Source organism: Crinia signifera, chromosome 11 (genome assembly GCF_055691185.1).
Source record: "Crinia signifera chromosome 11, ASM5569118v1, whole genome shotgun sequence".
NCBI lineage: Eukaryota > Metazoa > Chordata > Amphibia > Anura > Myobatrachidae > Crinia > Crinia signifera.
Window position 1 is genome coordinate 1798235 of NC_139227.1, and position 27193 is coordinate 1825427.

Here is a 27193-nt window from a genome sequence, read left to right on the forward strand (position 1 = left end):
GAATAGACGCTGTGCGCATGCGCACAGCGTTTATTCCCCGCTGCTTAGCAGCCGACAGGGGGAACTCCCAACAGCCCCCCCCACACCGCGGGACACTGCCGCCCGCGGGTGGGACAGCGGGACAGGCCCTGATAATCGGGACTGTCCCGCTAAAATCGGGACTGTTGGGAGGTATGTGACAGTATGAAGGAAGATGTGGTGGAAACAATATATACTGTGCGACTTACACTGAATTGTGCTGTGTGTACACCCAGGCAGTCATTGTATCCCACCTTAGGGGGTGATACTCTTAGCGCAATGATTTTGTGGGTGCGAATCATCATGGCAGTGGCTGGAAATCACATAAAAGTACTGACCACCCATAGAGCAGCGAGTTATCGCTATAGGTGCCCTGGCAATGTCGCCCTTCGCATTCAATAGGAAAACTATCAGTTTAAAATATTTAAGAACATTTTGTTCAAATTCCTAGAGAAAATAGTTTTATACTATGTAAATGTGCATTATTGACCTATTTATTATACACATAGGTAGTGTTAGACAGACAGTCAGTTCTGTATGTGTATATACAGTATATACACACACAATGAGACACACCCTCCCCCTCCCTCCTCCTTGTAAGAAGTTTTACTTCTGCTTAGCTGAGGGGAATAGGCTGTCTCTTACTCAGAGGCAAAGAGCACAGAGACAGACTGTAAGAGAGATAAAGAGAGACAGAGAGTCACAACACAGAGGCAGGACCTTAGACTGAGAGACTGAAAGAGACACCTTAGAGTGTGACTAGGAAGCTGTCAGTGACAGACAGGAAAGAAGTGATCGTTACTGTGCTGAAGCATAGAAGCTGTCACTGACAGACGATATAATTACTCTGAGACAGTGTGACTGCAGCAGTCACAGACTGACAAAGGGAGTGAAAGACCCCTGCACTAAATTAGGCTGGATCGTTTACTAAAAATAGAGAGAACATGGGGACAGATTAAAAAAGTGAATGTAGTTTTTTAAGAAAATGACAGACACACTGAGTGAGACAGACTGAAAAAGCATACAGGAAGGGAGAGGCAAGAAGAGAGAGTACGACTGAGTCACCATCAAGGAGAGTGTTTCTTTGCGAAAGATCATGCTGGAGTGTACCAGAGACTGACACTAAGAGACAGCCATGACTTCAGTATGGAAAAGACTGCAGCGGACTGGAAAGAGAGCATCCCGCTTCCAATTTGTGGCTTCTTACCAGGAACTAATATTAGAGTGCACCCAGAAATGGTGAGATGATTGTAACATTATCTATAGTGCATTGCGGTGAGCTCGTCATACACTGTCACTTACACTGTCACTTACACTGTCACATACACTGTCACTTACACTGTCACTTACACTGTCACTTACACCGTCACATACACCGTCACATACACCGTCACATACACCGTCACATACACCGTCACATACACCGTCACATACACCGTCACTTACACCGTCACTTACACCGTCACATACACCGTCACATACACTGTCACTTACACCGTCACATACACCGTCACTTACACCGTCACATACACCGTCACATACACTGTGGAGGTGACTTGTGACTTGTCTGTGCAGTATACTGTAAGTGCTCAAACTTCTTGCTAATGGGATTGATGGTGTTATTCTTGTTATTGTAAGTCTTTTCTGAGTTCTGAACATGGTGTTATATATCTGAGTTGTGACGACTTGTTTCTGTATACAAAATCCCTAGCCCATGCAGTGTGACAGATGTGTAGTATGTCATTGTTACCATGTCTTTGTAAAACACATTAGAACACTGTATTTTCCTTTATATTGCTTGGTTGCGGTACTTTTAGGTAGCATAACTGGCCGATATACAATGCAGGTTGTGAGGCTTCTCTCAGGGATATCACCTGTCTTGTAAGTGTCACTGCAGTTTGTGGCGGGGCTTGGTTGAGGTGACGGTATAGATAATAGGGGGCTGATGCAGATCTGAATGTATACACATTGCATGTGACTGTACAGCGCATGCTCTAGAACCAAGCATCTGCAAGTTTGAGCAATGCAGTCGTGCCTCAGCGGCGTGACTGGGCTATCACAGGGCGTTCTGATGTGGCCAAAGTTCATAGAGGGCGTGTTGTCGGAATTGTAGCATTTGTACAATTGGACAGAAGCATACACAGATTTTCATTTAATGCTGCAAAGAAACAATGCTTTCAACAATAGAAGTGTTAATAGTTTATCTTTATCAATTAACAAAATGAAAGTGAATGATCAGAAGAGAAATCTAAATCAAATCAATTTTTTGGTGTGATAATTCTTTGCCTTCAAAACGGCCACATTTCTTCTAGGTAAACAGTCAGGTGATAATGATCATCTTCTAGCACAGTCAGGTGATAATAATGATCATCATTTTCATATGTAGGCTTAAACACATGATCTGAAACAGAGACAGCTGTGTAGGAGGCTTAAAACTGGGTGCAGAACAGCCAAAGCCAAGCAGATTTCAAAGCAGACTGGGGTTTTGCTGTTCGATGTGCTGTTCGAGCTATACTGTATTGCAGTAGCCAAATATATGGACAACGTGAAGGATCGTAGGAAGGAAAGAATGCATCAGATGACATCATGCTTACTTCTCATAAGTCCAGCAGTGCCCTCAACTCAGAACTAGAAGACACCAGGGGGACCCAGGTACAGCCATCTACTGTTTAGAGAAATCTGGCCAGATGTGGTCTTAGAGTGAGAATTACACCCAAAAGCCATACTTTTGGCATGGAAACAAGGCCAAGAGACTTAGCTATACCTGAAAACATAGGAACTGGGGTGCAGAACAATGGCATTAGATGCTCTGAACAGATGAGTCTGTATTGTAGCAGAAGCTGGTTTGTTCACTGACGGGCCTGAGAGTGGTACAATAATGAGTGAAGCATGGTGGAGCACTACCATAATAGTGAAGCATGGTGGAGGTTCCTTGCATTTCAGCAATGGAGTTGGGGATTTGGTCAGGATTAATGGTGTCCTCAATGCTGAGAAATAAAAGCAGGTGCTTATCAATCATGCAATACCATCAGGGAGGCATCTCATTGGCTTCAAATTTATTCTTCGGCAGATCAATGACCCCAAACATACAGCCAATGTCATTAAAAACTATCTTCAGCATAAAGAAGAACAAGGAGTCCTGGAAGTGATGATATGGCCACCACGGAGCCCTAATCTCAACACCGTCACGTCTGTCTGGGATTACATGAAGAAACAGAAGGATTTGTGCAAGCCTACATCGTACATCCACAGATCTGTGGTTAGTCTCCTACATTTGACACAACCTCCCTCCCAAGTTCTTGCAAAATCCGGTGCTCACACCAAATATGGATTCTGTTCATTCTACATTTTGGTCATTGGTAAAAATAAACTATTAACACTTCTATTTTTGAAAGCATTTTCTTTGCAGCATTGTTTCCAGATCTGCCTAAAATGTTTGCACAGTACTATACAAGTGGGCACCGATGGTGATAACGAAGAGTATTATATCAAACTAAGGGAGCGAATAGGTACCTCGGCCTACAGCTTTATGGGTGAAAACATGCCTTTATTTCAGAGCAGGCAATACAGAACCATTTACTGCCAACCTGCCTTCAACATAGTCCCTAGGTCTCCACTTATTTGATGTGGTGTTTTATATAAATGTTATTTATTGATATTTTCATATTTCTAAATGAACTGGAGCCACAACTAACAGATTGTGCCCATTTCAAAGCTGTCCTCTTCTGCGTGGACTACTCTGCTCTATGCTTATTGATCTATGTGAAACACAATCAGAGTTTATATTGTCTGTTCCTAAGGAATACGTCCAATCCCTATTGGGTTTATAATTATTGTGATATATCATGATTATTTGACAGTGAGGCCATTACTTATAAGATACATTCTATGCGGTCACTTTCCATTCTATGTATCGCATGCAATTCTTGTCTTGTCTCCACTGCGTGATAAGATCATTGTCTCCTTATTGCAGCAGTGTTAACCCCTTCAGTGGTGTTTTTTTTTTTTTAGGGAGCGCTCCCCACTGGGCAAGTTTTTTGGGGGGAGCACTCCCTAACCCCCCCCCCCCCCCCCCGCGCGTTTCCCGGGGCCCTGGTAACCCGGCTGTGTGCAGTGTGAAGTTAGCAAGGTCACACCGCACACCGCCGGAGGAAGGAGGCAGGGCCGGGCTGCAGGAGCCGGGCAGCAGCTGAAGCTGAGCGCAGGGCTGATGTCAGTGTCCAGCTGAGCGGCGCTGCCTGGCAGAAGGGAGCGCAGGCAGCGGCACTACCGATAATTTTCTGGGTTTGCCAGTCTGCCCACTGGAGCATAACCCGGAACATTCTCGGGAGAACCAGTGAAGGGGTTAATCTCTGGATCCTATCTGTCCAGTGTGCTTTAGATTGGAAGTAAAACATATACAATTTCACACCTTTCAGACGATTAATCGGCCAACATTGTGTGAAAAGGGCCCAAATCGCACTAGTGTATGGGATCCTTAAGTTTTCACTGAACTGAGTATGGGGTAATCAGAAGAAATTGGTGTCTAAAATGTAAACAGACCCTAGCTACAGGCCCTCGTGATAAAACTGTTTGAGCAGTTCCCTATTGTCTGCTGATATACAGAAACAACAGGCTTTAGTGACCTTTGTATTATTTGACCATGATAGCACTCAGCCATGTTCTTGTTAGATCTGAGCAATGATCTCTGATTAGGCTGGAGACAAACATGCTCTGGCTTGGTGTTTGCTGTAGGCTGATTGTCATCACATATGTTATACTTTTCATGGCTTTTAAACTACATTTCAGAATGTGGAAAGTACATTTTTCTGCACCTTTTCAAGTACTTTTACTTTTTCCCTTATATCGGCTTGTCCAATTGAATGGCAGATATTGATCCACCATCGGCCAGTGTGTATGAACAATATCTCTGTGAACAGCGTAATATATATATATCTATATATATATATATATATATATATATATATACCCAATACATATAACGATATATCAGTGCATCGTTCTGTGTGTATGGGAGATCCGAGGAGACGCCGGTGATTTACAGCTCAATGGACATGCAATTGTCAGTCCCGACAGATCGGGCAGGGTGTGTGGAGAACACGTTGCCCGATCCGTCTGTAGATATATCTGCCAGTGTATACCCAGCTTTACAGTATGTAGTATTGTACATTACTAATTAATACCTTCCAACTTTAGGAGGCACCCGTTCTGAGGTGTGGCTGCAGCTGAAAAGGGGCGGGCTTCAGGTGGAAGGGGTGGAGCATCAGGTGGACAGGCAGGGCCTTGCTGCGTGCCCTCCCCACACGGTTAGATGGTGCGTGCACAGCATCTATTCAGTAATCGCTGTCTGATCACAGGATCCTCCAACTGATCTCCCCACTACCTCCCAAATATACCGATTTTAGAAGAAAATTCTGAAAAAGTTCAGCTTTGGAGACAGTGCCCCATGGGCCGCAGTGCCCGGTGGGTGAGAACGTTGTGAGGGCTCTCACCTGCTCCACACAATGCAGAGGGAGACTGGGGGTAGTCCGGCAGATTGGGAAGCAGTGGTCACATGTGCAGTGTGATGAGATATGCGGTTGTCTAATGCTGTGAAGATTTACCCCCTACACAAAGTCCCAATGTCCTTCTCCAAAGTGTTGGGAGGTACGTTAGGGTAAGACCACCTGAGAGGGCGGGCATGGATCTGCAGTGATTAACACACCACTAGTGACCACTAAATGCACAAGAGTGATGGTGGTATTGCCCTATACATACCATGAGTAGCGTCATTCCGTCATCACTGCTTTATATCCCCCGGATTCTGTATCACATGGAGGGAAGGCAGATATGTAATATTATAGCAATTAACATTATAATGTGCTGTGCTATATCATTGTACATCAGATGTAATATTAGTGGGGGGAGATATGGATTTTACAGTCTCCCTATGTTTACTGCAGTACTTACAGTAAGCCCCATACACATAGAGGATATAATGAAAGGGATCTGTTGCTATATCTTCTAGTGTGTACACTCAATATCGGTAATGATGTGTGCTCCCACACACCGATAATGACGCCCTCCCTTGTCCTGCATGGTCCTTGATACCAACGGTCATGCTACAGTATGGCCCCAGCTTCCTCTGTCACCCCCCTGCTGTCACCTTCCCCGCCGGGTTCCTACTGCTGCCAATATCAGCGTCGGTGGGGATTGCCTAGTGTGTATGGGGCTTATTGGTCACATAATTGCTTTCAAATTATTTTCAATAAAGTTATCAGATGTTGCTGTATATAAAACCTCAGACAGTCATTGTATTTCCATCATGTTATGTCTGAGCGCACTGAGGAAAATGTGAGAATATTCATTATTGCAGCCTGGGGCAGAGAAGGGGACGGTTCCCATTACGATCCCTAGGCATCTGCTATCTGGGTGCGGATCATTGGTTACACAGTGTCGACAGTCAATACGGTGACACCAAAAGATTGACATTGACACAAACAAAATATCGACATAGAAATGGTCAGCATATGAAAATGTCGACATGAGTTATTTAATGTCAGTGTCGACACCTGAGCACGTGGACCCAAATGTGTACCGTCCATGTGGATGTTAAAGTATGGAAAACGGAAAAATAAATGTGTTGACATTTGCTGGTGTCGACCATTGCCATATTGACCTTTTGCTTCTGTCAAACTTTTGCTTATGTTGACCTAATGCATGTCAGCCTTTTGGTGTCAACCTATTGACTGTTGATGTAGACACTTTTGACCTATCATCCGGATCCCCTGCTATCTCTACCCTGGAGACGGATGTAATGCATGTCTACAGGGCCGGCGCCACCACTAGGCAGGACTAGGCATTTGCCTAGGGCGCCGGCCACTGGAGGGCGGTAATGAGCCGCCGAGGAGAGGTACCATAGAGGTACCCTAGAAAGCTGGGAGCAGGTAAGACAAATTGTTTCCCTCTTCCCCCACCCCCGAACCCGCCTGTGAATCAACGCTGCTTCCCCCCCCTGGACGCAGGGGCTACGGCAGCAGTATTGCCCGCATCCCCCCACAGTGCGCGCGCCCGCTGTAGTATCGCCCGCAAACCCCCCCCCGGGAGTCCGAGTGCCCGCCGCAGTATCGCCCGCCCCGAAGCACGTGGGGGGGGGGGGGTGCATCGGGCGGCTCGCGGAGGATTTGCCTGGGGCGGGGGGAGGCTTGCACCGGCCCTGCATGTCTATAGAATGTCTATGTCAGAGCGGCAGGGCCCGGGACTCAAGTACCCCCAGACCCCCCCTGTCTGCAGCCCGGATCACCCTGGAGATGGATGTAATGCCTGTCTAATGAATGTCTATGTCAAAACGGTGGGGCCCGGGACTCGAGTACCCCCAGACTCCCCCCTGTCGGCAGCCCTGATCATCCGGATCCCCTGCTATCTCTACCCTGGAGACGGATGTAATGCCTGTCTATTGAATGTCTCTGTCAGAGCGGCGGGGCCTGGGACTCGAGTACCCCCAGACTCCCCCTGTCGGCAGCCCTGATCATCCAGATGCCCTGCTATCTCTACCCTGGAGACGGATGTAATGCCTGTCTAATGAATGTCTATGTCAAAACGGTGGGGCCCGGGACTCGAGTACCCCCAGACTCCCCCTGTCGGCAGCCCTGATCATCCAGATGCCCTGCTATCTCTACCCTGGAGACGGATGTAATGCCTGTCTAATGAATGTCTATGTCAAAACGGTGGGGCCCGGGACTCAAGTACCCCCAGACTCCCCCTGTCGGCAGCCCTGATCATCCGGATCCCCTGCTATCTCTACCCTGGAGACGGATGTAATGCCTGTCTAATGAATGTCTATGTCAAAACGGTGGGGCCCGGGACTCAAGTACCCCCAGACTCCCCCCTGTTGGCAGCCCTGATCATCCGGATCCCCTGCTATCTCTACCCTGGAGACGGATGTAATGCCTGTCTATAGAATGTCTCTGTCAGAGCGGCGGGGCCCGGGACTTGAGTACCCCCAGACCCCCCTGTCGGCAGCCCTGATCATCCGGATCCCCTGCTATCTCTACCCTGGAGACGGATGTAATGCCTGTCTATTGAATGTCTCTGTCAGAGCGGCGGGGCCCGGGACTCGAGTACCCCCAGACCCCCCTGTCGGCAGCCCTGATCATCCGGATCCCCTGCTATCTCTACCCTGGAGATGGATGTAATGCCTGTCTATAGAATGTCTCTGTCAGAGCGGCGGGGCCCGGGACTCGAGTACCCCCAGACCCCCCTGTCGGCAGCCCTGAGCATCCAGATCCCCTGCTATCTCTACCCTGGAGACGGATGTAATGCCTGTCTATAGAATGTCTATGTCAGAGCTGCGGGGCCCGGGACTCGAGTACCCCCAGACTCCCCCTGTCGGCAGCCCTGATCATCCGGATCCCCTGCTATCTCTACCCTGGAGACGGATGTAATGCCTGTCTAATGAATGTCTATGTCAAAACGGTGGGGCCCGGGACTCGAGTACCCCCAGACTCCCCCCTGTTGGCAGCCCTGATCATCCGGATCCCCTGCTATCTCTACCCTGGAGACGGATGTAATGCCTGTCTATTGAATGTCTCTGTCAGAGCGGCGGGGCCCGGGACTTGAGTACCCCCAGACTCCCCCTGTCGGCAGCCCTGATCATCCGGATCCCCTGCTATCTCTACCCTGGAGACGGATGTAATGCCTGTCTATAGAATGTCTATGTCAGAGCGGCGGGGCCCGGGACTTGAGTACCCCCAGACCCCCCCTGTCGGCAGCCCTGATCATCCGGATCCCCTGCTATCTCTACCCTGGAGACGGATGTAATGCCTGTCTATAGAATGTCTATGTCAGAGCTGCGGGGCCCGGGACTCGAGTACCTCCAGACCCCCTGTGGGCAGCCCTGATTATCCGGATCCCCTGCTATCTCTACCCTGGAGATGGATGTAATACACAGTGATATCAGATGTGATGTATGATGTATTAATGTAATGTGATGTAGTGCCTGTCTATTGGCTGTCTGTGATTATATTTGTGGGTATACAATAACCTAGCTGCGGTTCTATCTATGGCAAAAGGTACAGAGATTACTATAGTACAATGTAATCCACTAGCCATACAGTATATTATTTGTCTGTTTTATTATGTTTTACCCCTGTCTTTGGTCGTATGCACAATATATGGATCTTCTTAAGGAACAGGGCCGGAACTATTGTTAGGACTTAAGATAAAGGCTTAGAATCATGGTTAGCAATAGAATTAGTATAAGATACAGTTTGGCATTTTGTTTTCTGTAGGTCACACGACCACAAGAACCTTTGTTTGATGAGTAGAAGTTGCCTCTCTAAACAAAGGATCTGTTGTCTCTTAGTATACTGGGAGGCTAAGGTAGAGACTCATTTATACCGTCGCTATACCACAAGGCTTCACGGACAGGACATGTATTTGTGGGCCTGGAAATATACATTCTTTTTCTATTTAACCCCTTCACTATGGATGAAGAGTAACAGCATTTCATTCGCATGCACTGCAAACTGTCTTTGAATAATCTTTCTTATTTCCAGTGGGGTAACTGTGGTGTGGCAGCCCCAACTATGACTTGGGGGAGCCAGCGGTCTTGGGGTGCACTCTGAAATACCTGCTGTCCTGTATGAATACACAGTTTGCTGCATAGGTGCGGATTCTGTGGGTGCTTGAGGGCCCGAGCACCCATGGAAATTAATGAGCACCCACCCGCTCAGTAGCGGCCCACACGCCCGTGTCCCACTGCACTCAACCCCTCCCTCGTCGCTGGCACAGGTACTGTGTGGGCATTTATGTACCTGCACTGTGGGGGCATTTATGTATTTGGCACTGAGGGGGGTATTTTTGTACCTGCACTGTGGGGGCATTTATGTATTTGGCACTGTTGCCATAATTTGAATATTGGAGACAACTGTGCTGCATAATATAAATCAGGATTATTTTGTGGCCACGCCCCTTTCCCATGATGCCACTCCCCTATATTTTTGTCTTGAGCACCCACCAGCAAAAACATAAATCGGCACCTATGGTTTGCTGTCACTCAGTAGTAGTGGGCAGCGGTGGCTGTGTACTGTAGCTGCGTACCGTAGGTGACAGCTGGGCCTCTCAGCACCGAATTATCATCATAGGATTTCTGTCCAGGGCTCCAGGTTATAACCAAAATATCTATACCATGGGGCGTGTATGAATTTGCAGGTTTACATTTCAATTTATTTTAATGTATGTGTATTATTTGTATGTAATTTACATTGCTTGTACAAGCTAATTAATACATTTTACAGTAATTATCCATCCAGTTGTGTGGCCTTTCTGAGGTATATACATAGAGGTAGGTACAAGCTCTGTGTATCTATATCTAACCTTGTCCTTTTAGTGTTTACTGAGCAGCTTTCAGTTTGCCATTGGGAGCAGCCACCATTAGTTTTCATACAATCCATATAAATTGATTATTCATTTTAATTAATATCTAATTTATAATCATTTGGCCAATATTTGCGCCCGATCGGTTTTCTTTGTTTATCTTAGCCACGCCCACATTATCGCCCATTAAATGTCAATTCATCTGCATCCAATCCCACACAATAAGCAGCGTCAAAATATCATCGCGGTACATGCATAGAAGCAAACATTGGCTTCACCACCTCTAGATCAGACCCAGATTGCACTGTTGTTCTTTGTATGTGGACCATTGTTTTATTATGATATTGTCACTGGGGTTTTTTAGTGCTACTTTTGTTTGCTAAAAGCACTTCTGGGGACATCTATAACTGGCACTACTGAGGGCATCTATAACTGGCACTACTGGGGACATCTGTAACTGGCACTACTGAGGGCATCTATAACTGGCACTACTGAGGGCATCTATAACTGGCACTACTGGGGACATCTGTAACTGGCACTACTGAGGGCATCTATAACTGGCACTACTGGGGACATCTGTAACTGGCACTACTGAGGACATCTATAACTGGCACTACTGAGGACATCTGTAACTGGCACTACTGAGGGCATCTGTAACTGGCACTACTGGGGACATCTGTAACTGGCACTACTGAGGGCATCTAGAACTGGCACTACTGGGGACATCTGTAACTGGCGCTACTGGTGACATGATATGTAACTGGCACTACTGGGGACATCTGTAACTGGCACTACTGGGAACATCTGTAACTGGCACTACTGGGGACATCTGTAACTGGCGCTACTGGTGACATGATATGTAACTGGCACTACTGGGGACATCTGTAACTGGCACTACTGGGGACATCTGTAACTGGCACTACTGAGGACATCTGTAACTGGCACTACTGGGGACATCTGTAACTGGCACTACTGAGGGCATCTAGAACTGGCACTACTGGGGACATCTGTAACTGGCGCTACTGGTGACATCTGTAACTGGCACTACTGGGGACATCTGTAACTGGCACTACTGGGAACATCTGTAACTGGCACTACTGGGAACATCTGTAACTGGCACTACTGGGGACATCTGTAACTGGCGCTACTGGTGACATGATATGTAACTGGCACTACTGGGGACATCTGTAACTGGCACTACTGGGAACATCTGTAACTGGCACTACTGGGGACATCTGTAACTGGCACTACTGGTGACATGATATGTAACTGGCACTGCTGGGGACATGATACGTAACTGGCACTACTGGGGACATCTGTAACTGGCACTACTGGGGACATCTGTAACATCCATTACTGGGGAAATAATGTAACTGGCACTAAATATGTACAATAAAATGATTGCTTAGCATTCACATTCAGCACAAGATATAGTACACACATTTTGTTTCATGTTTTGAAACCATATTTCATAAACAAATTAAATGTCTGTGTGTATTTCATGTGTTTATACAACATATAGTACGCACATGGGTCCCGTCCTCAAGATATCTCATTGAAATATAAAAATATTCAGAAATACAGAATAATCTGTTATCAAAAAGGCTTCTGGCCCGAGCATTTTGCATAAGGGATACTCAACCTGTATTGCAATATATATGGCTATGCCTTAAGATGCAGAAAACATATGTACTAGTTACTGTATAAGAACTGAAAAAGCAGCCATTACCAACAAAGTAAATATGACATTTTCTGCAGTCATAAAGAGCTTCAGTGCTAGGGCCTCGGAGTCACACTGCCTGCATTGTGCCAGGTTTCCAGGGGAAGAGGTACCCTGCACTCACCACATCTGCCACCATCATAAAGTAGTGCAATATTCACCGTTCGGTTACCTTAGAATCTGTTATCAACGGATCCTTCTTTTTACTTAAACATGACTCTTACCCATTCATATACTATTTATAGGGAAGTAAAAACAACCCCCCAAAATAGTTATAACAAGTCTTTACTCAGCTCTAAGGCATCTGAAAACCAGTGCTGGTAGCTGCCAGTAATAAAATATGTGTAAAATCAGAAGCAAATCATGTCGCTCACCTCATAACTGAACCCAAGGATGACATATAAACACAACCTACTTATATACTTATCACAAAAGGTGCAATACCGTATGTGTTCATTATATACAATGGCAGCAGAACCACACAGCAAAGAGTATGGGTGAAAACCGGACCAACACAAAACCTCCGGACCTCCGGACCAGACATCAAACTCTGCATTTTGTAGCTTGTAGCCTCCGGTCCGGGGGGTGTCCTGTCCGGGGGTGTCCTGTCCGGGGGGGCTGCCTGTCACACCTGTCACCAGGTAGAGGAGGGAGGGTAGAATAAAGCCTCCCTGTATGGTCCGGGCATGTAGCAAAAACCGGACGGTCCGGACCACCCGGGGAGGCTGTAATCTCCCCTCCCCCATGTACCTGGTGATAGCTATCACAGGGACCCCCCCCCGGACAAGACACCCCTGGACAGGACACCCCCCGGACCGGACCCTACAAGCTCCGGACTGCAGATTTTGATGTCCTGTCCGGCAGTCCGGGGTTTAGTCCGGTCCGGTTTTTACATAGTCTCCACAGCAAAGGCTTGTCCAAAGTTTGTTTGCATCAAGGGCGCAGCCTACATGAAAATAGTTCTTGTCCAGTTATATATTAGGAATGATCATTATTGTGTCTCGCATTGCAATCCATATTTAAACATTTTCCAACACTGACAATGTTAGAAGTGAAATAATATAACGATAGCATTATACTGTGCGCTTTAAAAACAAACCAATAACAAGGGTTGCTCCCGGGATCTTCTTCAGGGTACTGGCCAGTATGGTACGTGTGAAAGGGTAACTCGGGTCCGAATCCCGTTGGAAGTATGGAGGACGCCGCCCCTCGACGATGCGTTGTCACTCCGCCCTGCCCCCATGTGACGTCACGTCTGAGCTTTCGGATCACAAATGCCGGGTTGCTCCTGGAATGCACCCTAATCCCAGGTGCGACCCGGCATTTGTGGTATGGAAGAAGTATTACTTATCTATAAATTCTATATTCTCTGAAGCATATTAGGTTTGTATGTTGTATAAATGGGTGATATACATTATTGTAGTACTTTCCGTAGGAACCATTGGTACAAGTAGAAGTGTGGTTCCTGCTTTTCCAGCGTATTTTAGACACATATTGATCATTGTACAGATTGAGACAAATATACTCCGCTTCCGTTTCTGCTTCTGTGTCAGGGCCCGGGGTACATGTTCTAAGAGTTCTATTGAAGAAGAATACGGCCGCCGAACTCGAAGGCTATTACATGTGTTAGCGATATTGCCCAAAGCAACCAATCAGATTCTACTTATCTATTTAGCACCTTCTAGAAGATAATATATTGAATCTAATTGCTTGCTATGGGAAACATCCCATCTTAGTAAATGTACCCTTTAGAATTTAATTCATAATACAGTACTTTTTATACATTGTTTTTTAGCACAATAAACCCGCAACACAGTCTGCAACAGAGGCTGTCTGACCGCACTCGGACTGATCCGACTCAATCAGAATAAGGGCCACAGTGTGTGCAACAGAGGCTGTCTGACCGCACTCGGACTGATCCGACTCAATCAGAATAAGGGCCACAGTGTGTGCAACAGAGGCTGTCTGACCGCGCTCGGACTGATCCGACTCAATCAGAATAAGGGCCACAGTGTGTGCAACAGAGGCTGTCTGACCGTGCTCGGACTGATCCGACTCAATCAGAATAAGGGCCACAGTGTGTGCAAACAGAGGCTGTCTGCCCGCACTCGGACTGATCCGACTCAATCAGAATAAGGGCCACAGTGTGTGCAAACAAAGGCTGTCTGACCGCGCACGGACTGATCCGTCTCAATCAGAATAAGGGCCACAGTGTGTGCAAACAGAGGCTGTCTGACCGCGCTCGGACTGATCCGACTCAATCAGAATCTGGGCCACAGTGTGTGCAAACAGAGGCTGTCTGACCGCGCTCGGACTGATCCGACTCAATCAGAATAAGGGCCACAGTGCGTGCAAACAGAGGCTGTCTGACCGCGCTCGGACTGATCCGACTCAATCAGAATAAGGGCCACAGTGTCTGCAACCAGAGGCTGTCTGACCGCACTCGGACTGATCCGACTCAATCAGAATAAGGGCCACAGTGTGTGCAACAGAGGCTGTCTGACCGCACTCGGACTGATCCGACTCAATCAGAATAAGGGCCACAGTGTGTGCAACAGAGGCTGTCTGACCACGCTCGGATTGATCCGACTCAATCAGAATAAGGGCCACAGTGTGTGCAACAGAGGCTGTCTGACCGTGCTCGGACTGATCCGACTCAATCAGAATAAGGGCCACAGTGTGTGCAAACAGAGGCTGTCTGACCACGCTCGGACTGATCCGACTCAATCAGAATAAGGGACACAGTGTGTGCAAACAGAGGCTGTCTGACCGCGCTCGGACTGATCCGATTCAATCAGAATAAGGGCCACAGTGTGTGCAAACAGAGGCTGTCTGACCGCGCTCTGACTGATCCGACTCAATCAGAATCTGGGCCACAGTGTGTGCAAACAGAGGCTGTCTGACCGCGCTCGGACTGATCCGACTCAATCAGAATAAGGGCCACAGTGTGTGCAAACAGAGGCTGTCTGACCGCGCACGGACTGATCCGACTCAATCAGAATAAGGGACACAGTGTGTGCAAACAGAGGCTGTCTGACCGCGCTCGGACTGATCCGACTCAATCAGAATAAGGGCCACAGTGTGTGCAAACAGAGGCTGTCTGACCGCGCTCTGACTGATCCGACTCAATCAGAATCTGGGCCACAGTGTGTGCAAACAGAGGCTGTCTGACCGCGCTCGGACTGATCCGACTCAATCAGAATAAGGGCCACAGTGTGTGCAAACAGAGGCTGTCTGCCCACACTCGGACTGATCCGACTCAATCAGAATAAGGGACACAGTGTGTGCAAACAGAGGCTGTCTGACCGCACTCGGACTGATCCGACTCAATCAGAATAAGGGCCACAGTGTGTGCAAACAGAGGTTGTCTGCCCGCACTCGGACTGATCCGACTCAATCAGAATAAGGGCCACAGTGTGTGCAAACAGAGGCTGTCTGACCGCGCTCGGACTGATCCGACTCAATCAGAATAAGGGACACAGTGTGTGCAAACAGAGGCTGTCTGACCGCACTCGGACTGATCCGACTCAATCAGAATAAGGGCCACAGTGTGTGCAAACAGAGGTTGTCTGCCCGCACTCGGACTGATCCGACTCAATCAGAATAAGGGCCACAGTGTGTGCAAACAGAGGCTGTCTGACCGCGCTCGGACTGATCCGACTCAATCAGAATAAGGGCCACAGTGTGTGCAAACAGAGGCTGTCTGACCGCGCACGGACTGATCTGACTCAATCAGAATAAGGGCCACAGTGTGTGCAAACAGAGGCTGTCCGACCGCGCTCGGACTGATCTGACTCAATCAGAATAAGGGCCACAGTGTGTGCAAACAGAGGCTGTCCGACCGCGCTCGGACTGATCCGACTCAATCAGAATAAGGGCCACAGTGTCTGCAACCAGAGGCTGTCCGACCGCACTCGGACTGATCCGACTCAATCAAAATAAGGGCCACAGTATGTGCAAACAGAGGCTGTCTGACCGCACTCGGACTGATCCGACTCAATCAGAATAAGGGCCACAGTGTCTGCAACCAGAGGCTGTCCGACCGCACTCGGACTGATCCGACTCAATCAGAATAAGGGCCACAGTGCGTGCAAACAGAGGCTGTCCGACCGCACTCGGACTGATCCGACTCAATCAGAATAAGGGCCACAGTGTGTGCAACAGAGGCTGTCTGCCCGCACTCGGACTGATCCGACTCAATCAGAATAAGGGCCACAGTGTCTGCAACCAGAGGCTGTCCGACCGCACTCGGACTGATCCGACTCAATCAGACTAAGGGCCACAGTGTGTGCAAACAGAGGCTGCCCGACCGCACTCGGACTGATCCGACTCAATCAGAATAAGGGCCACAGTGTGTGCAACAGAGGCTGTCTGACCGCACTCGGACTGATCTGACTCAATCAGAATAAGGGCCACAGTGTGTGCAAACAGAGGCTGTCTGACCGCACTCGGACTGATCCGACTCAATCAGAATAAGGGCCACAGTGTGTGCAAACAGAGGCTGCCTGACCGCACTCGGACTGATCCGACTCAATCAGAATAAGGGCCACAGTGTGTGCAAACAGAGGCTGTCTGACCGCACTCGGACTGATCCGACTCAATCAGTATAAGGGCCACAGTGTGTACAAACAGAGGCTGTCCGACCGCGCTCGGACTGATCCGACTCAATCAGAATAAGGGCCACAGTGTCTGCAACCAGAGGCTGTCCGACCGCACTCGGACTGATCTGACTCAATCAGAATAAGGGCCACAGTATGTGCAAACAGAGGCTGTCTGACCGCACTCGGACTGATCCGACTCAATCAGAATAAGGGCCACAGTGTCTGCAACCAGAGGCTGTCCGACCGCACTCGGACTGATCCGACTAAATCAGAATAAGGGCCACAGTGCGTGCAAACAGAGGCTGTCCGACCGCACTCGGACTGATCCGACTCAATCAGAATAAGGGCCACAGTGTGTGCAACAGAGGCTGTCTGCCCGCACTCGGACTGATCCGACTCAATCAGAATAAGGGCCACAGTGTCTGCAACCAGAGGCTGTCCGACCGCACTCGGACTGATCCGACTCAATCAGAATAAGGGCCACAGTGTGTGCAAACAGAGGCTGCCCGACCGCACTCGGACTGATCCGACTCAATCAGAATAAGGGCCACAGTGTGTGCAACAGAGGCTGTCTGACCGCACTCGGACTGATCTGACTCAATCAGAATAAGGGCCACAGTGTGTGCAAACAGAGGCTGCCTGATCGCACTCGGACTGATCCGACTGAATCAGAATAAGGGCCACAGTGTGTGCAAACAGAGGCTATCTGACCGCACTCGGACTGATCCGACTCAATCAGAATAAGGGCCACAGTGTGTGCAAACAGAGGCTGTCTGACCGCACTCGGACTGATCCGACTCAATCAGATTAAGGGCCACAGTGTGTGCTAACAGAGCCTGTCTGACCGCACTCGGACTGATCCGACTCAATCAGAATAAGGGCCACAGTGTGTGCAAACAGAGGCTGTCTGCCCGCACTCGGATTGATCCGACTCAATCAGAATAAGGGCCACAGTGTGTGCAAACAGAGGCTGTCCGACCGCACTCGGACTGATCCGACTCAATCAGAATAAGGGCCACAGTGTGTGCAAAGAGAGGCTGTCTGACCGCACTCGGACTGATTCGACTCAATCAGAATAAGGGCCACAGGGTGTGCAAACAGAGGCTGTCTGCCCGCACTCGGATTGATCCGACTCAATCAGAATAAGGGCCACAGTGTGTGCAAACAGAGGCTGTCCGACCGCACTCGGACTGATCCGACTCAATCAGAATAAGGGCCACAGTGTGTGCAAACAGAGGCTGTCTGACCGCACTCGGACTGATCCGACTCAATCAGAATAAGGGCCACATTGTGTGCAAAGAGAGGCTGTCTGACCGCACTCGGACTGATCCGACTCAATCAGAATAAGGGCCACAGTGTGTGCAAACAGAGCCTGTCTGACCGCACTCGGACTGATCCGACTCAATCAGAATAAGGGCCACAGTGTGTGCAAACAAAGGCTGTCTGCCCGCACTCGGATTGATCCGACTCAATCAGAATAAGGGCCACAGTGTGTGCAAACAGAGGCTGTCTGACCGCACTCGTACTGATCCGACTCAATCAGAATAAGGGCCACAGGGTGTGCAAACAGAGGCTGTCTGCCCGCACTCGGATTGATCCGACTCAATCAGAATAAGGGCCACAGTGTGTGCAAACAGAGGCTGTCCGACCGCACTCGGACTGATCCGACTCAATCAGAATAAGGGCCACAGTGTGTGCAAACAGAGGCTGTCTGACCGCACTCGGACTGATCCGACTCAATCAGAATAAGGGCCACAGTGTGTGCAAAGAGAGGCTGTCTGACCGCACTTGGACTGATCCGACTCAATCAGAATAAGGGCCACAGTATGTGCAAACAGAGGCTGTCTGACCGCACTCGGACTGATCCGACTCAATCAGAATAAGGGCCACAGTGTGTGCAAACAGAGGCTGTCCGACCGCACTTGGACTGATCCGACTCAATCAGAATAAGGGCCACAGTGTGTGCAAACAGAGGCTGCCCGACCGCACTCGGACTGATCCGACTCAATCAGAATAAGGGCCACAGTGCGTGCAACAGAGGCTGTCTGACCGCACTCGAACTGATCTGACTCAATCAGAATAAGGGCCACAGTGTGTGCAAACAGAGGCTGCCTGATCGCACTCGGACTGATCCGACTGAATCAGAATAAGGGCCACAGTGTGTGCAAACAGAGGCTATCTGACCGCACTCGGACTGATCCGACTCAATCAGAATAAGGGCCACAGTGTGTGCAAACAGAGGCTGTCTGACCGCACTCGGACTGATCCGACTCAATCAGATTAAGGGCCACAGTGTGTGCAAACAGAGCCTGTCTGACCGCACTCGGACTGATCCGACTCAATCAGAATAAGGGCCACAGTGTGTGCAAACAGAGGCTGTCTGCCCGCACTCGGATTGATCCGACTCAATCAGAATAAGGGCCACAGTGTGTGCAAACAGAGGCTGTCCGACCGCACTCGGACTGATCCGACTCAATCAGAATAAGGGCCACAGTGTGTGCAAAGAGAGGCTGTCTGACCGCACTCGGACTGATTCGACTCAATCAGAATAAGGGCCACAGGGTGTGCAAACAGAGGCTGTCTGCCCGCACTCGGATTGATCCGACTCAATCAGAATAAGGGCCACAGTGTGTGCAAACAGAGGCTGTCCGACCGCACTCGGACTGATCCGACTCAATCAGAATAAGGGCCACAGTGTGTGCAAACAGAGGCTGTCCGACCGCACTCGGACTGATCCGACTCAATCAGAATAAGGGCCACATTGTGTGCAAAGAGAGGCTGTCTGACCGCACTCGGACTGATCCGACTCAATCAGAATAAGGGCCACAGTGTGTGCAAACAGAGCCTGTCTGACCGCACTCGGACTGATCCGACTCAATCAGAATAAGGGCCACAGTGTGTGCAAACAAAGGCTGTCTGCCCGCACTCGGATTGATCCGACTCAATCAGAATAAGGGCCACAGTGTGTGCAAACAGAGGCTGTCTGACCGCACTCGTACTGATCCGACTCAATCAGAATAAGGGCCACAGGGTGTGCAAACAGAGGCTGTCTGCCCGCACTTGGATTGATCCGACTCAATCAGAATAAGGGCCACAGTGTGTGCAAACAGAGGCTGTCCGACCGCACTCGGGCTGATCCGACTCAATCAGAATAAGGGCCACAGTGTGTGCAAACAGAGGCTGTCTGACCGCACTCGGACTGATCCGACTCAATCAGAATAAGGGCCACAGTGTGTGCAAAGAGAGGCTGTCTGACCGCACTCGGACTGATCCGACTCAATCAGAATAAGGGCCACAGTATGTGCAAACAGAGGCTGTCTGACCGCACTCGGACTGATCCGACTCAATCAGAATAAGGGCCACAGTGTGTGCAAACAGAGGCTGTCCGACCGCACTCGGACTGATCCGACTCAATCAGAATAAGGGCCACAGTGTGTGCAAACAGAGGCTGTCCGACCGCGCTCGGACTGATCCGACTCAATCAGTATAAGGGCCACAGTGTGTGCAAACAGAGGCTGTCCGACCGCGCTCGGACTGATCCGACTCAATCAGAATAAGGGCCACAGTGTCTGCAACCAGAGGCTGTCCGACCGCACTCGGACTGATCTGACTCAATCAGAATAAGGGCCACAGTATGTGCAAACAGAGGCTGTCCGACCGCACTCGGACTGATCCGACTCAATCAGAATAAGGGCCACAGTGTCTGCAACCAGAGGCTGTCCGACCGCACTCGGACTGATCCGACTCAATCAGAATAAGGGCCACAGTGTGTGCAAACAGAGGCTGTCCGACCGCACTCGGACTGATCCGACTCAATCAGAATAAGGGCCACAGTGTGTGCAAACAGAGGCGTAGCTCAGACAGTTCAATAACAAAACACAATTTCAGGCTAGAACAAGTATCTAACGATGTCTGGACCATTCTTGTTTAGTACTGCGCATACTTCTCCTACATGAATACAACAATATGGGAAAAGGTTACAAAACGTATATATTTGGCCTTATCGGAATGTGCAGCTTTATTAAAGGAAAGGATTTTTACTGCCTCCCCGGTCTGTGCATTTGCAATAGAGAATTCTGCGCTCCAGCAAAGGCAATATTGCAGGCGCCCGGTATGGACTTCTCAAGGTTAATCACTGTTGATAAATTGCAGCAGTTCTACATTAAATAAAAGATCATAATGTTGGAATTGTGTATAAAAAGGAGACAAGACACCGCTTCATACCTCCCAACAGTCCCGATTAACAAGGGAATGTCCCGGTTTTCGGGGACATTCCCACATCCCTCCCGCGGCCGGCAGTGTCCTGAGGGGGGGGGACACGACTGTTGGGAGTCCCTCTGTCGGCTGCTGAGCAGCGGAGAATGCGCACAGCGTCTATTCCCGCAGCCAGGGGGCTGGGGGCATGGCTAGAGGCTCTGGGTCATGCCCCCATAGCGTAAAAATGGGGGCGTGGCCTTGCGGGAGAACCGTGAGTACAGGCCACGACCCTTTAATTAGGCCACGCCCCAAAAGGTTTTTGGCGCACATCCCCGAGTTTTGCTGCTTACTGAGCCAAGCAGAATTAGGCCAAAAGTCGGCATTAAGTACTGTATTTGGATGTGCAGAGAAGAAATATTGAAACCACAGCTGAAAATTATCAACCCGTTTCAGCGCTCGGCAAGCAGTGAATTTTTGCTGCTTACCGAGCCAAGCTGAATAAGGCCAAAAGTCGGCATTAAGCTCAGACAAGTACTGTATTAATACCTACATTAATGGTATTAGCGCAATGCAAGCTGAGAGAGAGTCACGCATACATGCCAATCAGTAGCTGTATCAATCGCGTGACTGACAAAATGGCATACCTCCCAACTTACAAAGGGGCGGAAGAGGGACAGATGGAACCTCGAACATGCAAGTGGTACAGTCCAAGCAAAGGACTACGGGCCTTATTCTGGTTGGAGCGGCCGGGCCGTACGCGTACGTCCCGGGGTTTTTCATGATCTGCGCATGTGCAGATACGCTAATGCGCCGGCGCGAACACTCCACAACGCTTACGGCCGGGGGTCTCAACGTGCGAAAAAACCTGTACACGAGTGTACGGGTAATGGGGCGGCATAGGGGCGTGTTGATGGGAGCGGCCGAAATAATGAGGGAAAATGGGCGTAAATATGGGCGTACACGGGGGTGTGCACCAAAAATGAGCGGTGCTACTACCGCACGATCGACTAAGGCACCGTTCATTTCGGACACCAAACAGGCGGCCGCCAACCGCCAGCTCAAACCACCCCTACAGATACCGCATGCCAGCGTGCGCCTGAGTTGGCTAATTAACGCTGATTACTACTCAAACACATACACCTGAATGTAATAAGCAATGCTGCAGTCTATTAAGTCCAAACCATGATTTCACTGCCTGCAAGCCACACACACAGCACGCAAACACATTGGAAGCTTATGTTTCTATACTTCTCCACATTTAAAGGTTTGTTTAATTTAAGGTAAGAATCTTTTTATACGCTAAGGTAGGTATTTGCTAAACAGTTAGACACATTCACTACGTGCTTTCATAGACTTTACGCAGTAGCACACTCAATCTACACAAGTCGACATGTGTCAACGTGTTCACTCTAATACTAACATAGGTTTTGTATTTAGGATACAATAACATAAACCACATCTAACACCTACAAAGGATGTTTCAGCAATGTTTTAATCCCATGGCCACTATTTTGCACATTAATTAATTCAATCAATTAATTAATTTTCATAATTATAGTTGAAAGGCAACATTTGCAGGTCCATATATGTGAAGGGTATGCCAGCGTGCACGGACGTACGCTCACTCTCACGAGCGGTGACAAGCTGAGTTTTCCATTGAAAACAATAGGGACCCGTCCGTGCAAGCTGGCGTACGCTCAGATAGCCGCAAGAAGTCGGTGGGAAGACGGACGAAAGACGTCCGTAAACGGCGCCGTACGCTCAGTTGTACGCCAGTTGTCGGAGTGCAAGGGCTGGGCCGTCCGCGTACGTTGCCGTACGCTCATTTGTACGCCACTCCCCTTCTACGGTATTTCTGCCCGTACGTAAGCGGCTGATTTGTGGGTGGACCTAACCCTAACGGCCGCGTACGGCTAGCGTACGTTAATAGCGAACGTACGCACGTTTGGCCGCTCCGATCAGAATAACCTCCTACGTCAGCCATTGCAAGTGGTACAGTCCAAGCAAAGGACTACGTTAGCCATTGTTTGCAAAATTGTAAACATTGCCTAACGTAGTCCTTTGCTTGGACTGTACCACTTGCAATGGCTGACATAGTCCTTTGCTTGGACTGTACCACTTGCAATGGCTGACGTAGTCCTTTGCTTGGACTGTACCACTTGCATGTTCGAGGTTCCATCTGTCCCTCCTCCGTCCCTTTGTAAGTTGGGAGGTATGCCATTTTGTCAGTCACGTGATTGATACAGCTACTGATTGGCATGTATGCGCGACTCTCTCTCAGCTTGCATTGTGCTAATACCATTAATGTAGGTATTAATACAGTACTTGTCTGAGCTTAATGCCGACTTTTGGCCTTATTCAGCTTGGCTCGGTAAGCAGCAAAAATTCACTGCTTGCCGAGCGCTGAAACAGGTTGACAATTTTCAGCTGTGGTTTCAATATTTCTTCTCTGCACATCGTCATCTAATATGTCCTCTATGATGTCTACATTGCTTCCCAAATTCCTGCTTGTTGGTTCAGGCTCATTTATCAGGGTGTCTTCTGCCTTCTCCACTATACAGTACTTTGTATCAGTTGAACCATCTACTTCATTATTGTTGTTTCCCATTTGATTCATCATCTCGTTTTGACAATTGTGAAATACAGTTCTTAAGAACTTCTTCTTCTAGCTTCCTCTTCATAAAAATACACATGGAAAGTCCCATCGTTTGCAGATCTGCAGAGGGAAGTTATCAGTTGTGTGAGTAACACCAACTTACTGTATCCTTAAAGGAGGGAGATTTATCAAAGCTCGGAGAGAGATAAAGTAGTCAGCTACTGTCATTTTCAGGGCTGTAACTAGATGGGGCTGAGTGCGCTCGGCACAAAGTGCATATGGCGCGGATAGGTTCTGTGGGCGGAAAACGGGCACTTCCGTATCCTCTGTGTGTATCCACTCCACCTCTCTCCAAGCATAGATAAATCTCTCCCAAAGTTTGATGTTGTTGACACTGGGCATGTGGTTCCGCACCTGTGGCTTTCCGGTATCAAGAAGCGCCCGTCTCTGTCCTCATTCTTTAAGTGCAGCACTCACCAGTGACAATATTCCTTCCCCAAATACCTGTTGATCAGGACAATGCTGGTCCCTTCAGGATAGCGACACAGAGCCCTCCATGCAACAGCTGGAAAGTACAATGTATACAAAATAAATATTCTGCTGCTTCGGTGAAGGTATTGCTACATTTTTCACATGGCTTCCGCTAATGTCCCATGTTACTGTTTTTTCTATAATTTCTGTAGCGCCTGACATACTGGATAGCCTTTGTATGTTTAGTATATCTGACAACAAAGGTTCTGTTATTTGAAAGTGAGATTGATTATGGTGTATTTGGTATATTTGCTGTGGAATGTTTTGAAAGGGTTCAAATTTTCTGTAAAATTTTAATTTGATAAATTTTTCATAATGTCGAATGTCTTCTTGTGACTTTTTGTCATCTGCGTTAGGTTGAAGTCAGTGCAGTTTCAGTTTCCCGAATGGAATCCTATTTTAGCACCTTGGGTTGTGTATGTGTGGTCTCTCCGCTTCCTATAACACTACAGCTATATACTGTGTTTCACTTCGTTTCTCATCCATTTCTTCCGTCTCCTTTTCTTCTCTTTCCTCTCTCGAACTGCTCCTGTCCTTTTATGGAACTTTCCCAGATGTTTACACACATGGAATCTTCCTATGGAAACTTAGCAGGGATAGTGCTGTTATGAGGTTGTGGTATGGAACTGGTTAATAATACTGAGATGACTTACAGCCCTGGGGTAGAAGATAAGTCCGGCCATCATTTCATAAATCTATCTAGTGGGAATCCAAATTTGGTGTCTGCTTCTCACTAATGCAGAAAGTTCTGTTCTTATAAAGCAGTTCTACAGTAAACTTGAGAAATATTTCCATCCACCAACAAACCCCCCCCCCCCCCACCACCTCCCCTCCTCCCTCTCGCTGCATCCAAGTCCAGTTCTTTCCACGCTTTGGCTGCTGCCTCCCTGTGTATTCCCAGTATTCTTGTTTGCTGCTGCCGCACAGAATATTAAGGGGGATTTATGTTACAAATGTAAGAACGACACATGTATACAAGGAGTGACAAGGGCCCTTATTCTGATCGGTGCGGATATTCCCGCATGCGGACGGACCGCCGATGTTGATCGTCTGCGCATGTGCAGAGGTCACTCTGCGCATGTGCAGGCGATTTCGCCGCACGGATTCTTTATACGCCGCACAGGGGGCGTAGAGGGGCGTGAGGGGCTACTTAGCCTCATTACCCTATGCATACGCCCCGCGTTTCATGGGCGTTCCCATGCAAACGCGGGGCGTATGCATGGTAATGAGGCCGTGACGCGTGGGTACGGGGCGGGCATCTGACATCGCCGGATGCCAGCTGCCCGCCCCCATACATGATTTCACACGGACAAGTGTCCGTGTGGTCTTGTGTTGCGGGACCTGGTGGAGCGTGCGGCCCTGCATTCGATGTTCGGCGACCATCGAATGCAGGGGCTGCTCCCAAGACGGAGGAGGCGTATCCCCGTCCAATTTCATGCGGATCGCCACATATCCGCGTACGGACGGCAGGTGACGATCCGTATGGAAGGCGGGGATTCGCCTGCACGGTTGCGGCCGCATATTCTGATCGGGCCGCACCGATCAGAATAAGGCCCAATGACACATGACACTTCTCTAGCACGCTGGTGTAACTTCGCTGGCCAAAAATGATTGACAAATGTGTTCATTTTATAATCACCCTAATGGCCCATACACACTGGGGACTGATCTGAAAGCAGCTCAATGTACTCATCGGAGCTAAAACAGTAACACGGAGCAGCGATGAGCAGTGAGCGCTAATACCTGCTCCTGTATTACCAGCAGATGAGCAACGGGGTAGCGGCCTGCTATAGAAAGTCATCCACCCCCGAGAAAATCGGACTAAGGGGCCCATTGCTCCCCAATCCAGCAATGAGTTATCTCCTGATCCTTTTGAGCAATGTTCTTCTGCTTTCACACTGCAAAACCTGCTTAGAACCTGGAACCAGCACAGTGCATATTTAACTAGCGGGCCGCTCATTACATATGCGCATATGTACTGCGCTGGTTCCAGCGGAACCAATAGTGCTCACTGCTGCCTGGGTGCCGTTTCAGACCCGTTCAGACAGCAAAAAAACGGGTTTTAAAATACCAATTATTTTAAAATGGTAAATTCACTATGGACCTTTCAGACTGCACAGTTTACCGTTTTAAAACGGTTAAAAATTGCCAAAATACCATTTTTTTAGTGCGGTCTGAAAGGGGCATTAGATGAATGAGGTGGTTTCCACTGCTTGAGAGACCTGGCCCTTACTTTAGGAAGGCAGGAATGACCTTGTGTTCCAGACTGATGGCACAGTCCGGCCACCTATCAGGGCTGATGATCACAGTCACATGCTGCCTCTAATTAACAGACAGTTGTACAACTTTTTCTGAATCACTTCTGTCTATGAATTAAGGCAGCTCACAACCAGTGTAATTCCGATGGTGGGATTCCGACAGTCATTAGCCCGACTGCGGGGACTCAGACAGCGGGGGGAGCGCAACATAGGGCCTTATTCTGATCTGAGCTCAGTACAAATTTGTTCTTAAAATGGGCAAAACCATGTGCACTGCAGGTGGGGCAGATGTAACATGTGCAGAGAGAGTTAGGTTTGTGTGAGTTATTTTGTTTCTGTGCAGGGTAAATACTGGCTGCATTATTTTTACACTGCAATTTAGATTTCAGTTTCAGCACACCCCACCCAAATTTAATTCTCTTTGCACAGGTTACATCTGCTCCTCCTGCAGTGCACATGGTTTTGCCCATTTTAAGAACAAATTTGTACTGAGCTCAGATCAGAATAAGGCCCATAGTCCCCTGTGGGCTCACTACACTCGCCACCTACTTTATTCTCCCTCTGGGGGTCGTGGACCTCCACAAGGGAGAATAGCCACTGCCCGAATAATGGGCTTTTTGTCGGTGTAATGACTGTCAGTCATCCGGCACCCGTCTACTCCTCCCACCCTCCCTGGCACACTATGCCTCCCCCTGTGTTACTTACACTGTCACTATCTTCCTTATGCTTACTGTGAACTTGGCTTAGGGGGAAGAGGACCTACATTATATGTTTGCACCTGGCTCACAACCCACTGGCAGTGTACATGTACAGTAACGGTAGCAAGCTGACCTGCAGAGGACAATGAATCCTAGGCTTCCTTAATATCAGCAAACATAGGGCCTTATTCTGATTGCATTGCTCCCCGTGCGTTCCC

The 27193-nt window shown here is 48.7% G+C and overlaps 1 protein-coding gene across 1 annotated transcript in view; it reads left to right on the top strand.

The window, feature by feature from the left end:
- The first annotated feature begins 629 nt into the window (after positions 1-629).
- EHBP1L1 (EH domain binding protein 1 like 1) overlaps positions 630-27193 on the top strand; it is a 99313-nt gene continuing 72749 nt past the window's right edge. The window contains exon 1 of the mRNA XM_083164978.1: positions 630-1257. Within this exon, the coding sequence (XP_083021104.1) occupies positions 1154-1257 (104 nt within the window). The 5' untranslated portion in view covers positions 630-1153. The remainder of the gene's footprint in view (positions 1258-27193) is intronic.